The following is an 18,218-nucleotide window of genomic DNA, read 5'->3' as shown; positions in this document are numbered from 1 at the left end:
GGACGTGAGAGCTACTATGACAAGTGGTTGTTTACAAATATCCCGTTGTCTATGGATCTGCTCAATAGGTTCGGTGGGTTGGTTGGGTTCCTGTGAACATGAGAATGAAAGTAACTGCAGAAGGCCTATATTGGCCAATACCAGGCAGTTCCTATTTATATCCATCCCAAACTCATTCATATATATGTCTAACCTACGCGTGAAACAATCAAAGTGATCCTACTTCTATTATATGTTTCTGGTTAGGTACGGAGGATGGATTTTGAAGAGAATGGGAATCAAAGGAACGAATTGTTCAGGTGGATTACTACATCAGGTGGATTACAAATCTCTATTAGAGATTTGTATAACGTTTCTTGAGTAGCCAAAATCCCCAACTGTGTAAACAGGATTACGTTTATGAATAAACAACTCCTATGCAGGTACATAGGCTCATGGGATTACTACAAAGGATTCGCAGGTAAACCCGTGCATCATTTCTATAAATTATTGATGCTCGAATCTTTCAGAATGAATTTCCACTTACTGTATATTGAGAGTTTACTGCACGACCAATCTACACAAGAGATCAGACTAGCATCAATGTCTGAGGACGTTGTGTCCACTACACTGATGTTCAACACCTCTACGTCTGTGTGGATTCATTAGGTTACCTTCTGTTGATCAAAGTAACATTGCTAAATTCCTTTGATGACCTCTGTGAGCTGTCCACCAAATGGATACTGACGATATTGCAAGCGGAGGTGATCGGTAAAACGTGAATATTGGATACTTGACATTGCGTTTATTGAAATAAAATTACCATGACATGTGATAAAGAGCCCTTGTCTAGCGATTATATTAATCATTGCATTATCTGTAACAAGTAAGCATGATTTATTTAATCAATGATGACCTAAAATGCAAAAGGTATTAAGAGCGATTAAGAAAGGATTTGGAAAGCTGTAAACAGTTAACTTCTCACACTGTAATTGTGACTCATATGTACTTTCATGTACATTTTCTCAATTATAAATATAGTACACTTATGGATAAGGTCTTTGATTTACTTCAAGAGAAGGAATATATTGAGTTTATCACATTAGAAGGTCATTACAGCTTTGGATTCAATGATCATTAATGAGTTTGACTATTATTGAAAATATTGTCCCATCAGAGGATACTAGTATTAGTTAACTGGCGATAGTAACCATCAGTTGACCACAGTACTCACCTATCTGTGTTTGCGGGGGTTGAGGCTCTGGCTCTTTGGTCCCGCCTCTCAACTATCAATCAACTGGTGTACATGTTTCTGAGCCTACTGGGCTCTGTCATACCTACACTTGAAACTGTGTATGGAGTCAGCCTCCACAGTGTATATGAGCTGAAGACAGGTCCTGTCAGTTAACTACATTACCTGTCAGTTAATGACAGCATCTAAGTTGATGACAGTACCTAACAGTTCAAGTCATTACCTGTCAGTTGTATACATTACTGTCAGTTGATGACAGTACCTAACAGTTCAAGTCATTACCTGTCAGTTGAATACATTACTGTCAGTTGATGACAGTACCTAACAGTTCAAGTCATTACCTGTCAGTTGTATACATTACTGTCAGTTGATGACAGTACCTAACAGTTCAAGTCATTACCTGTCAGTTGTATACATTACTGTCAGCTGATGACAGTTCCTGTCAATAGACGATAATACGTATTGTGACAGAGTGAGGAGAGTAATTCTGGGAATCACAACCGACTTGAGAATGGTCCAGGACGGACCGAAACGTCGTCGTCCCTTCACCTTCTAGTATGCGGTCTGGTCAACATATTTCAGCCACGTTATTGTGACTCCTCGTCTGCAGCTGTAATTCTGGGAACATATGAACTTGTTCTAAATTCTTTCAGATAAAGTAGCGCAAATATATTTTAAATTTGCTCATGAAAATTATGTTTCCGATCTCAAACGACACGGTTCTATTTTAATGCATGGCGACTGTACCAAATTTGAACAGGTGTACACCCTGTCCTTCAATGACTACAGTACTTATAGCGACTATAGATGTATAAATTATATATTGCTGCCCCAAATAAAATTAATCCAATACTATTCATTTGATAAATAGACAGAGAAAGGCGACCACAACTAAACCTAACTTGTCAGAGGTCTAGTATAGTTCTATTTAGTTAATTAGGCCTACGATTCCGTATGTTAGGCCTAGGATAGTGAAGCATGGTTTATGGTTTGATGGGTTTTTGTTTTAGCCAAACCTGGGTTTGTTTTGTGTGGTGCAACGGCTCGTTCATCCACTCTTGTCAACTTGCAAGAGTGAGCTTGAATTGTTGAGAGCCCTTGTAAGCCCGTGTTGAGAGCCTCTTATCAACTTGTATTCTTCAAAAGGGATTTTTTTTTAATCGAATCTACAGTCATCACTTTAAGGAACAATTACCCCAATCTCGCGGTTTCTTACCGAATCCGAGATGATTACAATTTCAGACAAACAATCCAGCTATTCGGCAAAAAGCTAAGATACCAAACCGTTCAGAAAATGTCCCCAGATGAAGATGGCCAGCTTTCCGTCCTTCGAGAACTCCTGGCCTGTAGATTTATTCAAGAAGGATGACGCAGAATTTCTGAAGCTAAGTCTTCATATGAAACGTCCCGTCCCGTTTTCTGTTTTGGGTTCTCTTGGATAGGTCAGGAGAGGACAGTTTAATTTGAAAGTCTTCTTGACGTTGGGGGAACTGACAGGACAGGACTGGGTGTTGACAGGTGGCGTGGACGCACTACGGACGCAGGGGACGGGCCGTGCTGACTGTGGACACCGTCGTTATCACCAAGAACGATCGGGTGTCACTGGCTAAGGAGCGAGGTGGCACCTCTTGGTCCCTAGTCATCACCAACGTCACCACCACCGACCAGGGACTCTACCTGTGCCAGCTCAACACCGTCCCACCTCACAAACTCTACTTCCACATCACCGTTGTGGGTGAGTCTACTTTAGTCTCCCCCACAATTCCTCTCTAGTTAGGTAATTCAAAAAAACTACCTGTCCTGAACTTGATTTCATGTCTGGTAATGTGTATATATATATATATATATATATATATATATATATATATATATATATATATATATATATATATATATATATATATATATATATATATTATGATCCTAGACACTGTTGAAGGAACCACACTAATTATTCGTCAAAAGATAAACATCATGTGAAATGCATTTCCTCAAGACTTCAAAACACTGAACTACAATATCAATGTATCGGTTCATTTATGCCTTTATGTTAAATTCTGCAGAGAAAATGTTTATCTGCCTCAGCTGTGAGTTCTGTTCGTGTTATGAAGCAGTTGTCACTCACTCGTGTATCACTCAGGCCTCAAATAATTTCAAAACAAATGCAGCTTCATATCCCGGCGGATTCCTTCAGCTTTCCATAGTGAATGCCTTTGGCCTGATAACTGCCTCAGCTTCTCAAGACAGAATAACATTACTAATTTTTTTTTTATTTAATTTTTTTTTTATATCTGTCGTATCTCCGTGACATTAGGTTTAAAATTATACGAGTTATCCTGTAACTTTCTCCACTGTATTCTGCTAGAAACAACAGCTTAAATGATCACATTACCCTGTGATGTATTATCAAAGCAATCTTAGACTTCGTGGAATGTGTGATGGTGATGATGTCTGCCTCGCCAGCGTCGCCGGTGATAGTGAGGCCTCCAGAGGACGTAGTGGCGGTGGAGGGGGAGGATGTCGTCCTCGAGTGTGAGGCTAAGGGTGACCCAGAGCCAGTCCTCACCTGGCGCAGGGAGCATCCGGCCCACCTGTCTCTCAACCACTCCCACGGTGAGTCTGACTGGTAAGTCGCACTCTGATGGGTAAAGGCCTGAAGAATGGGCTCTTAACACACAGAAATCCACAATAGTGTGATGCATCAAATGAACACATCCACAAGGGCCGTGACGAGGATTCGAACCTGCGTCTGAATCTGGGATGCTCTCGGACGTTGGTTCGAATCCTTGCCACGGCCCTTGTGGATTTGTTCAATGGGATCTTAATAAGATTGTCAACTGCATATTTGTAAAGATGTTGATTTAGCTTGATATTATTGCTTCAAGAAGGTATGATAGATTTGTCAACACATTTCAGTGAATGATAACCCAGGATACATGCAGTATACATAGGGATCTCAAACTAGCGATGATACGCTCTCTATTATGTATACCTTACAATGTTGCTCTGTCACATGTATGTTACATAGTTGCTCTAATTGTGTGTAGTATCCAAGGCTGTTCTAGCATGTATATGTTTTCCCGTTGGCTCCAGTATGCATATGTATACACACACTTGACCCACCATGGTCCATATACACACTAGTGCCACGTTAGACCATGTATACATACTAGAGAGAGCACACAAGAGGTGTACACACCACTGTGTACCCCAGTTAAGAGCCCTCACCATTCACTAAGATGCCAACACCATCAACACCATCTTCATTCAATATAAATGTAAACAGCAGTGATGACTGGGTCACTTGTCCCTCTCAATCAGCACTTTACTAGTACTTTACAAGTGTGTGTATATGGTCCAAGGTGAACACTTTATGCCTCATACACACCTGATATCTGACAGTTGTAGTGGGAGTGGGGGACACTAGCATCTCCCACAGCAACACCACCACTGGTTCCTCCCACAGTGTTGGAGGCGTCTGGGCCGCGTCTTGTCTTGACAGGTGTCAATAGGGAGGACACCGGCGCCTTCCTCTGCGTCGCTTCCAACGGGGTCCCTCCTGCTGTGTCCGCTCGAGCCAAGCTGTCCGTCAAGTGTGAGTATACTTGTCAAGCTCTCCGTCAAGTGTGAGTATACTTGTCAAGCTCTCCGTCAAGTGTGAGTATACTTGTCAAGCTCTCCGTCAAGTGTGAGTATACTTGTCAAGCTCTCCGTCAAGTGTGAGTATACTTGTCAAGCTCTCCGTCAAGTGTGAGTATACTTGCCAAGCTCTCCGTCAAGTGTGAGTATACTTGTCAAGCTCTCCGTCAAGTGTGAGTATACTTGTCAAGCTCTCCGTCAAGTGTGAGTATACTTGTTAAGCTCTCCGTCAAGTGTGAGTATACTTGCCAAGCTCTCCGTCAAGTGTGAGTATACTTGTCAAGCTCTCCGTCAAGTGTGAGTATACTTGTCAAGCTCTCCGTCAAGTGTGAGTATACTTGTCAAGCTCTCCGTCAAGTGTGAGTATACTTGTCAAGCTCTCCGTCAAGTGTGAGTATACTTGCCAAGCTCTCCGTCAAGTGTGAGTATACTTGTCAAGCTCTCCGTCAAGTGTGAGTATACTTGTCAAGCTCTCCGTCAAGTGTGAGTATACTTGTCAAGCTCTCCGTCAAGTGTGAGTATACTTGCCAAGCTCTCCGTCAAGTGTGAGTATACTTGCCAAGCTCTCCGTCAAGTGTGAGTATACTTGTCAAGCTCTCCGTCAAGTGTGAGTATACTTGTCAAGCTCTCCGTCAAGTGTGAGTATACTTGTCAAGCTCTCCGTCAAGTGTGAGTATACTTGTCAAGCTCTCCGTCAAGTGTGAGTATACTTGTCAAGCTCTCCGTCAAGTGTGAGTATACTTGTCAAGCTCTCCGTCAAGTGTGAGTATACTTGTCAAGCTCTCCGTCAAGTGTGAGTATACTTGTCAAGCTCTCCGTCAAGTGTGAGTATACTTGTTAAGCTCTCCGTCAAGTGTGAGTATACTTGTCAAGCTCTCCGTCAAGTGTGAGTATACTTGTCAAGCTCTCCGTCAAGTGTGAGTATACTTGTCAAGCTCTCCGTCAAGTGTGAGTATACTTGTCAAGCTCTCCGTCAAGTGTGAGTATACTTGTCAAGCTCTCCGTCAAGTGTGAGTATACTTGTCAAGCTCTCCGTCAAGTGTGAGTATACTTGTCAAGCTCTCCGTCAAGTGTGAGTATACTTGTCAAGCTCTCCGTCAAGTGTGAGTATACTTGTCAAGCTCTCCGTCAAGTGTGAGTATACTTGCCAAGCTCTCCGTCAAGTGTGAGTATACTTGCCAAGCTCTCCGTCAAGTGTGAGTATACTTGTCAAGCTCTCCGTCAAGTGTGAGTATACTTGCCAAGCTCTCCGTCAAGTGTGAGTATACTTGCCAAGCTCTCCGTCAAGTGTGAGTATACTTGTCAAGCTCTCCGTCAAGTGTGAGTATACTTGTCAAGCTCTCCGTCAAGTGTGAGTATACTTGTCAAGCTCTCCGTCAAGTGTGAGTATACTTGTCAAGCTCTCCGTCAAGTGTGAGTATACTTGTCAAGCTCTCCGTCAAGTGTGAGTATACTTGTCAAGCTCTCCGTCAAGTGTGAGTATACTTGCCAAGCTCTCCGTCAAGTGTGAGTATACTTGTCAAGCTCTCCGTCAAGTGTGAGTATACTTGCCAAGCTCTCCGTCAAGTGTGAGTATACTTGTCAAGCTCTCCGTCAAGTGTGAGTATACTTGTCAAGCTCTCCGTCAAGTGTGAGTATACTTGCCAAGCTCTCCGTCAAGTGTGAGTATACTTGTCAAGCTCTCCGTCAAGTGTGAGTATACTTGTCAAGCTCTCCGTCAAGTGTGAGTATACTTGTCAAGCTCTCCGTCAAGTGTGAGTATACTTGTCAAGCTCTCCGTCAAGTGTGAGTATTTATTAAAATGATCTATCTTGAGGTTATCTTGAGAGATGATTTCGGGGCTTAGTGTCCCCGCGGCCCGGTCATCAACCAGGCCTCCTTTTTGTTACACCCCCCCCCCCCCCAGGAAGCAGCCCGTAGCAGCTGTCTAACTCCCAGGTACCTATTTACTGCCCTCTCTCTCATACATGGAAGCAACAAATATCAAAGCATCAAAGGAAGATGTCTCCCTCACCATAACCTGAAGAACCTCACGCCACCACACCATCAAATCATCACCACCACACCATCAAATCATCACCACCACACCATCAAATCATCACCACCACACCATCATCACCACCACACCATCAAATCATCACCACCACTGGCCACAAACACCATCATCACTACACCACTCCCATTAATTTAACTTGGCAAAAGCGAAACGCCCTTTTTTCCCTCTCTCTGTGCAGCGTGTTGAGCGTTTGTTGATTGTGTTGGTTTGTTGATTGTGTTGGTTTGTTGATTGTGTTGGTTTGTTGATTGTGTTGGTTTGTTGATTGTGTTGGTTTGTTGATTGTGTCGGGTTGTTGATTGTGTTGGTTTGTTGATTGTGTTGGTTTGTTGATTGTGTTGGTTTGTTGATTGTGTTGGTTTGTTGATTGTGTCGGTTTGTTGATTGTGTTGGTTTGTTGATTGTGTCGGTTTGTTGATTGTGTCGGTTTGTTGATTGTGTTGTAGTTTGTTGATTGTGTTGGTTTGTTGATTGTGTTGTAGTTTGTTGATTGTGTTGTAGTTTGTTGATTGTGTTGGTTTGTTGTGTTGTAGTTTGTTGATTGTGTTGATTTGTTGATTGTGTTGGTTTGTTGATTGTGTTGTAGTTTGTTGATTGTGTTGGTTTGTTGATTGTGTTGTAGTTTGTTGATTGTGTTGGTTTGTTGATTGTGTTGGTTTGTTGATTGTGTTGGTTTGTTGATTGTGTTGTAGTTTGTTGATTGTGTTGGTTTGTTGATTGTGTTGTAGTTTGTTGATTGTGTCGGTTTGTTGATTGTGTCGGTTTGTTGATTGTGTCGGTTTGTTGATTGTGTCGGTTTGTTGATTGTGTCGGTTTGTTGATTGTGTCGGTTTGTTGATTGTGTCGGTTTGTTGATTGTGTTGTAGTTTGTTGATTGTGTTGTAGTTTGTTGATTGTGTTGGTTTGTTGATTGTGTTGTAGTTGGTTGATTGTGTCGGTTTGTTGATTGTGTCGGTTTGTTGATTGTGTCGGTTTGTTGATTGTGTCGGTTTGTTGATTGTGTTGGTTTGTTGATTGTGTTGGTTTGTTGATTGTGTTGGTTTGTTGATTGTGTTGGTTTGTTGATTGTGTTGGTTTGTTGATTGTGTTGTAGTTTGTTGATTGTGTCGGTTTGTTGATTGTGTCGGTTTGTTGATTGTGTCGGTTTGTTGATTGTGTTGGTTTGTTGATTGTGTCGGTTTGTTGATTGTGTCGGTTTGTTGATTGTGTTGGTTTGTTGATTGTGTTGTAGTTTGTTGATTGTGTTGTAGTTTGTTGATTGTGTCGGTTTGTTGATTGTGTTGGTTTGTTGATTGTGTCGGTTTGTTGATTGTGTTGTAGTTTGTTGATTGTGTTGTAGTTTGTTGATTGTGTTGGTTTGTTGATTGTGTTGGTTTGTTGATTGTGTTGGTTTCTTGATTGTGTTGTAGTTTGTTGATTGTGTCGGTTTGTTGATTGTGTCGGTTTGTTGATTGTGTTGGTTTGTTGATTGTGTCGGTTTGTTGATTGTGTCGGTTTGTTGATTGTGTTGTAGTTTGTTGATTGTGTTGTAGTTTGTTGATTGTGTTGGTTTGTTTATTGTGTCGGTTTGTTGATTGTGTTGGTTTGTTGATTGTGTTGGTTTGTTGATTGTGTCGGTTTGTTGATTGTGTCGGTTTGTTGATTGTGTTGGTTTGTTGATTGTGTTGTAGTTTGTTGATTGTGTTGGTTTGTTGATTGTGTTGGTTTGTTGATTGTGTCGGTTTGTTGATTGTGTCGGTTTGTTGATTGTGTCGGTTTGTTGATTGTGTCGGTTTGTTGATTGTGTCGGTTTGTTGATTGTGTTGGTTTGTTGATTGTGTCGGTTTGTTGATTGTGTTGGTTTGTTGATTGTGTTGGTTTGTTGATTGTGTTGGTTTGTTGATTGTGTCGGTTTGTTGATTGTGTTAGTTTGTTGATTGTGTTGTAGTTTGTTGATTGTGTCGGTTCGTTGAGCGAGTCATAGTTTGGTTAGCGAGATGTAATTTGCTTAGCGAGGTAAACATTTTGACTGCATCTTAGAAAGAAAATCCGTATTTGGTTGAGTGAAGCACAGTTTTGTGTTCTTTAGGTCGATCATTAAGAGAACGGTCAGTTTCACCGACGTATTGGAGAGAACAGGAGGAACAGGGAATAGAACAAACAGCAGCACCACTGGAAGCAGGAGGAGCAGGATGAACAGATTACTACGATGTGTTTGTTTGTCACAAACACATCGTTTGTGTTTGTATAAGAAAACGCAGGATTTCTTCTGTTCGAAGCAAGTCAAGGATATTGGGATTTTTTTTTTTTTGCTTGAGAGGGCACCACTGATAAAGTTGAGGAACTTGGCGTCCCTCTTCGTCATTTCATTTCATCAAGCAGCTGTATGGCTGTCACTCCTATGAGGAAATCCACAGTAGCCGTGATGAGGATTCGAACCTATGTGTGTGTGTATTTCAATCCTATCTTGGTGCTTTTCCCATGCCTCCCTTCGTCAGCCTCAGGACTTCATCGACAAGATGCACCTAGAGCCATGTGTAAGATGCTTAATCTTGATGTTAATTATGTATTTACTAACTACATGGGCTACCTGGGTGTCAAGACGGAGCCACTTCCTACTGGCGTATTCCTCAAACTCATCAGCATTGACTCAACTAACTCCTCTGTTGTTAGTCTCCTCTCCTCTCTAACAAGAGTGTTGGCTAACTCCTCTTTCAATGGTAAATATTTTCTGAACGTTTCATTCTCGCTATGAGATCTATCTCTCTTGTTTTTGCCAATTTCTAAATGGAGTTCTGTGAAGCTGTTGTTCTCAATATTGGTAATCGTCCTTCTCTCTCTCTCTCTCTCTCTGGCTTCGCTATGTTGGTATTCGCTGGTATTTTTGCTTCTTGGTCTCATGCAGCGCGTCTGTTGTTGCCATTCCTCTCTTTAGCAACAGTCTGGTTCCTTGCATCAATTGCAAAGTTGAATGAAAATCCAATTACCTCCTCGTCTTCTTAAATATACATCTTCACAGCTTTCTGACAGGCATCCCTCTCTCTCTCTGTCTATTGCAAGCCTATGCACAGTGGTGTGTAAATTCACTTTCTTTCCTACCATTCTCCCTCTGCTAAGAAAAAGAATTCTCGCTCCCCTTCTTCCTCCGGTTTACACATCGTAGGTAAACTCAGTAGCATCACTCAAGAATTTATATAGTGCAGGCGATGAGTCACAATAACGTGGCTGAAGTATGTTGACCAGACCACACACTTAGAAGGTGAAGGGACGACGACGTTTCGGTCCGTCCTGGACCATTCTCAAGTCGATGACTAAGATTTCATCTATTAACTTCACTTTCTAGTGTGTGGTCTGGTCAACAATTTATATAGTGTTTACCTCTTCTTCAGGAATGGCCAGGCAGTCATCACTGAAACGTTGTACGTTATCTGCACGTTTCGCACAAGCACCAACTGAATTGATTTCTACATTTTCACATTTTGTTTTTCGTTCTTTTGTTCTGGAATGTTCCGCATTTTCATTTCTGCGTCGTCTCGTGAAATGGTCTTCCACCCAATATTTTTCCATCGAGATTTTTAAAAAATTTCAAGAACGTCAGTGAAGCATTTTCTTGACATCTGATTTCTTACCTTTCTTCAAGTTATGCAAGTCGAGTACGCAATATATTTTTATGATCTATATACTTAAAAAGCTGGAAAAAAGTTCATGATTTTGGTCATAATTTATATCTTCTGTGATCATCGATTTGAGAACGAATAGCATTTGAGATTATTTTATCAGGTGTTTTTTTCAATAAAATTACATTAAACTAATTGAACGAGTGTTTAAAGTCATTGACCTATCGTTATATTTTATTAATGGTTAGCTTAACAAGTTCTACATTCACAACCTGACAAGGATAAACTAATTCTTAAATGCATCTGGTAAAATATTATATCACAGTTTCCTGATACATTTCCCTGTACTTCCCGCCAAACACACACCGAAACTACGACGTTGGTACAACGTTCGAACAAGTTGTAACACCTCCTAACCAGTTATAACAACCAATATAGGAAGTTGTAACAACGTTCTAATACGTCATAAACACGTTAAGCCAAGATGTAACAACTTTATTACAAGTTGTAACAAGCGGAAAATAGAGACAGTTACGGTTTGTGTTTCCAGGGTTGTGACAATGTTATGCTTGAAGGAACTAAACAGTTTGGCCCGTTTATGCTTGTTCCAGTCGCGCCGGAGGTGGTGGAGGGGGCGCAGGTGGTGTGGGCGGAGGCGTGGGGGCGTGCCTCGCTGGTGTGTGGCTACCGCGCCTGGCCAGCACCAACAGTTACCTGGAACAAGAACGGACGCTATACCGGTCAGTGCTTCCTGGACGACTTCTACAGTCTTGGTAGATGATTCTAAGGGGAGGCCCAGACCCTCACGTCCACCGGACAGAACTAATTATCTGTTGGTCAGAACTGATCATCCATTGGTCAGAACTAATCATCCGTTGGTAGGACCTAATCATTATCTGATCAGCACTAATCATCCATTGGTCAGTACTAATCATCCGTTGGTAGGACCTAATCATCAACTGGTCAACCCTAATCATCCATTGGTCAGTACTAATCATCCGTTAGTAAGACCTAATTATCATCTGGTCAACACTAATCATCAATTGATCAGCACTAATCATCCGTTGGTAGGACCTAATCATCATCTGATCAACACTAATCATCCATTGGTCAGCACTAATCATCTTCCGGCCAGAACAAATTATCTGCTGGTCAGAACTAATCATTCGCTGGCCAGACGGGACACTAACGGCCTTGTGTCCACTGGACAGAAGGAGCGCTCTTGGACTGGGACTCGAGAGGGTTCGGGACCTCGACGTTGGCTGTGTCCTCCGTCGCCCCAGACGACTTCGGAGACTACAACTGCACTGTGACGAACTCAGAGGGAAGTGCCTCGGCGCTCCTCACCCTCGCGGGTAAGTGCTTCTCCTCCTCTTGACGGTGAATACGCCAGGTGTGAGCTCCTGGGCCCCGCCTCTCAATATTTAAGTTCCAGGGGGTCTAAAGGTTGTGTTTACGGGTTATTCATGCTCGTGCCATCTCTTGGGGTGGTTTAATCTTTATCAATCAATCGTCCAGTGTTTATGGTGTGTGTGTTATTTGGGAGTTATTCTAGTGTATTACGGTCATGCCCTATTTTAATTCTGGCAAATGCCTTGATAACGATAATAGAACAGTTCTGAACTTTGATAACGATAATAGTTACTAAATATCAGCTGGGAAATATTGCCAAATTGAAATCCAAACAGAAAATGGCTCACCCAGGTACTCAAAACGCCAAACCATGAAGTCAAAAATTCCAGCGAATCACACACTTGACAACATAAATCAATTCAGCTGATATATGAACGTAAAGAAAGTAGGAGAGACATTAGTCATGACTTCTGCTGTGATAAGATCAAATCCACTGTCATGCGTTAAAACATGAACACATTGAGGTCTTAATGATATATCTATATGACTTTATAATCTCCTTGCAGAGCTCACTACCACAACCACCACCACCACTACCACAACCGCTACTCTCCACCAGCATCCGGTGACGGAGATGAGGTACAAGATGAGGGATAAGATGAACAGTAAGATGCTACCGAAGCCTCCGCCTCGGATCTCCTCCTCGTCCTCGCCCTGGTCGTCTTCACCAGGTAAATGACGACGGTCGTCGGCCATCTAAGACGAGCTTCCACCCACTGAACGTGCAGCTCATTTTTTCCTCTGTGAATTATACTTAATGTATGCAAATTAACGTGCCTTTAGGGTTAGGCTTTCATCGTCGGCGGACACCAGTGTTCTCGTTACTGCTTCATGTATTATGTTGGTTAAATACATGACAAGATGCGATAGTTTTATTCCTGCCACCAAAGGAGAAAAAATTCAAAGAAGCGCGGGTAAACGGCGGGAATAACTATGACTTTCTTAAGGAAAAGGCCAACTTAAGAGTTTGGCCAACTCTTACGTCCACTGAACGAGACAAAAACACGAGAGTGTAATGGTTTTTATGTTTTGTTTCTAGTTTGTCTTTGTTCCAGTAGTGTTCATTTATACTGTAGCTATGTTGCTGGATCTATCGGGAGATCTATTAGGAACTTTAAGACACGTATACTGGAACACGAAAATATATCAATTGTCACCCACACTTCCTACATAATAAATAAACATAATTTTCATCTGGGCTGTAGGAGACTTGAACTGTTGACCCCACAGAACTTCGGCCAATAGCTCAGTCGATTAAGGCTGCGTCTGGGATCCTCTCGGACGTAGGTTCGAACCCTCATCACGGCCCTTGTGCATTTGTTCATTATACTTCTTTTTCTGTGCCCAGATTACACTGTCCGTACGGGAGCGACGGAAGCCTCGCCTCACCGCTATGTCCAGGACGCTGCTCCGCCGGGGGACGCCAGCCACCGTCCACTCTACACGAGTGAGTTGAGCCAGGTTTTGTGGCCATCAATCTCCACCCAGTGTATCAACGTCCGCCCACACTTCCTACATGTAGAGTCCTTGGAGGAAGAAAGCCTTAAGACGTCAGAAGATATGATAGGGCGTGTCACAAGAAGCCATCAGTAAATGAACAAATCCACAAGGGGCCGTGACGAGGGTTCGAACCTACGTACGAGAGAATCCCAGACGCTGCCTTAATCCCCTTGTGGATTTGTTCATTTGATGCACCACGCTATTGTCATTTTTGTGTGTAAAACCATCAGTACCTTGCCTGTGACAACCGCAGCTGGGTCTAGCTCCTGGGCTCTGTCTCTCACCCTACAACGCGTCCTCTCCAATAGCTATTCTCCCGCTGTGCTCACTCCCTGCCCCATCACCCACACGGCAGCGTTTCTTTATGTGAATCGAAATCGTTTGACACTGTGGGTGGGGAAGGTTGCAAGTGGCTGTCACGGTGGGGGATCATACACTTTCAAAAATACAACTTTAACTTACATTTACATCGAAGCTTAGAACCTGTCCATGTATCTGAATAAGAAAGCTTTATATTTCATGCGCCTTTTTCCCCGAGGAGCTTATAGTTCAAGTGCTGGTGGCCTTCCCTGCATGCCCACAGCAAGGGGATGGTAGGTTGGGTGGCACCGTGTCGCCCTCTCCATAAACCACACAATCGCCCCTTCCCCCTTCAGTGATACCAAATGAAAGGGACGACGCTCACCTACCTCCTCCACCCTTATCAACTCCAAACTGAGGAAAACGTGGAGAGGGAGGCATTATAAGGTCAGGGAGATGAGGTGAGGTGAGGTGAGGTGAGGGAGTTGAGGTGAGGTGAGGGAGGTGAAGTGAGGGATGTGAGGTGAGGTGAGGTGATGGAGGTGAGGTGAGGGAGGTGAGGTGAGGGAGGTGAGGGAGGTGAGGTGAGAGAGGTGAGGTGAGGAGGGAGGTGAGGTGAGGTGAGGAAGGAGGTGAGGAACAAGTGAACAAGTGCAGAAGGCAACAAACCCACTGGCAGCTCCAGACGAGGCGCCAAGAGAACACAGTAAACTGAAAAAGAAAGGAGAGTGAACGCGATAATAAAATAGGGAAATTAGAGAAAATCAAATTAGAGAGAGACAGAGAGATAGAAACACAAGAGAGGAGAGCACAGAGGGCAGATAGCTAATACAGGTCATGCTTACTCCTCCTCCCCCCCCCTCTCCTTTCTCTCTACCATTTCTCTTAATCTCCTCTCTTCTATCCATCTATTCACCTATCCTCCCCTATCTATTCACCTTCTTCTATTCTCCCCCCCCCTTACTTTCTCCCAGACAATTCAGTATTATAAAGCACAGAACAAAATTCTAAAATTCTACGGAAAGCAAACTTCCGATTTCATATCTCACGGAAATTACAAGGGGGGGGGGTCGTTATAGATGCCGTTGTTTCTTAAAGTGTGGCATAGGGGCCAATCCTGACTAGCCTATATCACTCCCAAACCCCCATGTGTCGTCTTGAAATACGATTGGGGAGTCTAGCCGCAGGCATCTGGCCTTCAACCACGGACAGACGCACAGACCTTCTCTTTTACATAGATATATATACCCATGTATAGATATATATATACGGATATATAATGGTTGCCATCACTCACCCTTGTGTGTTTCTTTCACAGGTTCAGTCAGTTCAAGAGGAGTTGATGCCATCCACTTCCAAGGCCTTGTCCATATTCTGCCCTGCTGCTCGTCCCTGCTGACCACCTGCTGCATTGGTCTACTACTGACTTGCCTGCTGTACTAGTCTCCTGCTGGCACCCCCCAGTCACCGCTGGCACCACCAGTCACCGCTGGCACCACCAGTCACCGCTGGCACCACCAGTCACCGCTGGCACCACCAGTCACCCGCTGGCACCACCAGTCACCCGCTGGCACCACCAGTCACCGCTGGCACCCCCCAGTCACCGCTGGCACCACCAGTCACCGCTGGCACCACCAGTCACCGCTGGCACCACCAGTCACCGCTGGCACCCCCCAGTCACCGCTGGCACCCCCCAGTCGCCCGCTGGCACCACCAGTCACCGCTGGCACCACCAGTCACCCGCTGGCACCCCCCAGTCACCGCTGGCACCACCAGTCACCGCTGGCACCACCAGTCACCGCTGGCACCACCAGTCACCGCTGGCACCCCCCAGTCACCGCTGGCACCACCAGTCACCCGCTGGCACCACCAGTCACCGCTGGCACACCCCAGGCACCGCTGGCACCACCAGTCACCCGCTGGCACCACCAGTCACCGCTGGCACCACCAGTCACCGCTGGCACCCCCCAGTCACCGCTGGCACCCCCAGTCACCGCTGGCACCACCAGTCACCCGCTGGCACCACCAGTCACCGCTGGCACCACCAGTTACCCGCTGGCACCCCCAGTCACCGCTGGCACCACCCAGTCACCGCTGGCACCACCAGTCACCGCTGGCACCACCAGTCACCGCTGGCACCACCAGTCACCGCTGGCACCACCAGTCACCCGCTGGCACCCCCCAGTCACCCGCTGGCACCACCAGTCACCCGCTGGCACCACCAGTCACCCGCTGGCACCCCCCAGTCACCGCTGGCACCACCAGTCACCCGCTGGCACCCCCAGTCACCGCTGGCACCACCAGTCACCCGCTGGCACCACCAGTCACCGCTGGCACCCCCAGTCACCCGCTGGCACCACCAGTCACCCGCTGGCACCCCCAGTCACCGCTGGCACCACCAGTCACCCGCTGGCACCACCAGTCACCGCTGGCACCACCAGTAACCCGCTGCCACCCCCAGTCACCGCTGGCACCACCAGTCACCCGCTGGCACCACCAGTCACCGCTGGCACCCCCAGTCACCCGCTGGCACCACCAGTCACCCGCTGGCACCCCCAGTCACCGCTGGCACCACCAGTCACCGCTGGCACCACCAGTCACCGCTGGCACCCCCCAGTCACCGCTGGCACCCCCCAGTCGCCCGCTGGCACCACCAGTCACCGCTGGCACCACCAGTCACCCGCTGGCACCCCCCAGTCACCGCTGGCACCACCAGTCACCGCTGGCACCCACCAGTCACCGCTGGCACCACCAGTCACCGCTGGCACCCCCCAGTCACCGCTGGCACCACCAGTCACCGCTGGCATCACCAGTCACCGCTGGCACCCCTCAGTCACCGCTGGCACCCCCCAGTCGCCCGCTGGCACCACCAGTCACCGCTGGCACCACCAGTCTCCTGCTGGCACCCCCCAGTCACCGCTGGCACCACCAGTCACCGCTGGCACCACCAGTCACCGCTGGCACCACCAGTCACCGCTGGCACCCACCAGTCACCGCTGGCACCACCAGTCACCCGCTGGCACCACCAGTCACCGCTGGCACCACCAGTCACCCGCTGGCACCCCCCAGTCACCGCTGGCACCACCAGTCACCCGCTGGCACCACCAGTCACCCGCTGGCACCCCCCAGTCACCGCTGGCACCACCAGTCACCCGCTGGCACCCCCCAGTCACCCGCTGGCACCACCAGTCACCCGCTGGCACCACCAGTCACCGCTGGCACCCCCCAGTCACCGCTGGCACCACCAGTCACCCGCTGGCACCACCAGTCACCGCTGGCACCCCCCAGTCACCGCTGGCACCACCAGTCACCGCTGGCACCACCAGTCACCGCTGGCACCACCAGTCACCCGCTGGCACCACCAGTCACCGCTGGCACCACCAGTCACCGCTGGCACCACCAGTCACCCGCTGGCACCACCAGTCACCGCTGGCACCACCAGTCACCGCTGGCACCCCCCAGTCACCGCTGGCACCCCCAGTCACCGCTGGCACCACCAGTCACCCGCTGGCACCACCAGTCACCGCTGGCACCACCAGTCACCCGCTGGCACCCCCAGTCACCGCTGGCACCACCCAGTCACCGCTGGCACCACCAGTCACCGCTGGCACCACCAGTCACCGCTGGCACCACCAGTCACCCGCTGGCACCCCCCAGTCACCCGCTGGCACCACCAGTCACCCGCTGGCACCACCAGTCACCCGCTGGCACCCCCAGTCACCGCTGGCACCACCAGTCACCCGCTGGCACCACCAGTCACCGCTGGCACCCCCAGTCACCCGCTGGCACCACCAGTCACCCGCTGGCACCCCCAGTCACCGCTGGCACAACCAGTCACCCGCTGGCACCACCAGTCACCGCTGGCACCACCAGTCACCGCTGGCACCCCCCAGTCACCGCTGGCACCACCAGTCACCCGCTGGCACCACCAGTCACCCGCTGGCACCCCCAGTCACCGCTGGCACCACCAGTCACCCGCTGGCACCACCAGTCACCGCTGGCACCACCAGTCACCGCTGGCACCACCAGTCACCGCTGGCACCCCCCAGTCACCGCTGGCACCACCAGTCACCCGCTGGCACCACCAGTCACCGCTGGCACCCCCCAGTCACCGCTGGCACCACCAGTCACCCGCTGGCACCACCAGTCACCGCTGGCACCACCAGTCACCGCTGGCACCCCCCAGTCACCGCTGGCACCCCCAGTCACCGCTGGCACCACCAGTCACCCGCTGGCACCACCAGTCACCGCTGGCACCACCAGTCACCCGCTGGCACCCCCAGTCACCGCTGGCACCACCCAGTCACCGCTGGCACCACCAGTCACCGCTGGCACCACCAGTCACCGCTGGCACCACCAGTCACCGCTGGCACCACCAGTCACCCGCTGGCACCCCCCAGTCACCCGCTGGCACCACCAGTCACCCGCTGGCACCACCAGTCACCCGCTGGCACCCCCCAGTCACCGCTGGCACCACCAGTCA

General features: G+C 47.6%; 1 protein-coding gene across 1 annotated transcript in view; it reads left to right on the top strand.

Annotated features, from left to right (window-relative positions):
- Nucleotides 1-18,218, top strand: part of LOC123766946 (uncharacterized) — a 90,249-nt gene that overhangs the window by 20,942 nt on the left and 51,089 nt on the right. Inside the window, exons 5-11 of the mRNA XM_069307257.1 lie at nt 2,750-2,966; nt 3,695-3,844; nt 4,698-4,826; nt 11,134-11,262; nt 11,734-11,877; nt 12,442-12,606; nt 13,284-13,485. Of these exons, the coding sequence (XP_069163358.1) occupies nt 2,750-2,966; nt 3,695-3,844; nt 4,698-4,826; nt 11,134-11,262; nt 11,734-11,877; nt 12,442-12,606; nt 13,284-13,485 (1,136 nt within the window). The remainder of the gene's footprint in view (nt 1-2,749; nt 2,967-3,694; nt 3,845-4,697; nt 4,827-11,133; nt 11,263-11,733; nt 11,878-12,441; nt 12,607-13,283; nt 13,486-18,218) is intronic.

This window comes from Procambarus clarkii, chromosome 60 (assembly GCF_040958095.1).
Source record: "Procambarus clarkii isolate CNS0578487 chromosome 60, FALCON_Pclarkii_2.0, whole genome shotgun sequence".
NCBI lineage: Eukaryota > Metazoa > Arthropoda > Malacostraca > Decapoda > Cambaridae > Procambarus > Procambarus clarkii.
Note: the sequence above shows the minus strand (reverse complement) of the source record. Positions and strands in the feature narration are given on the sequence as shown.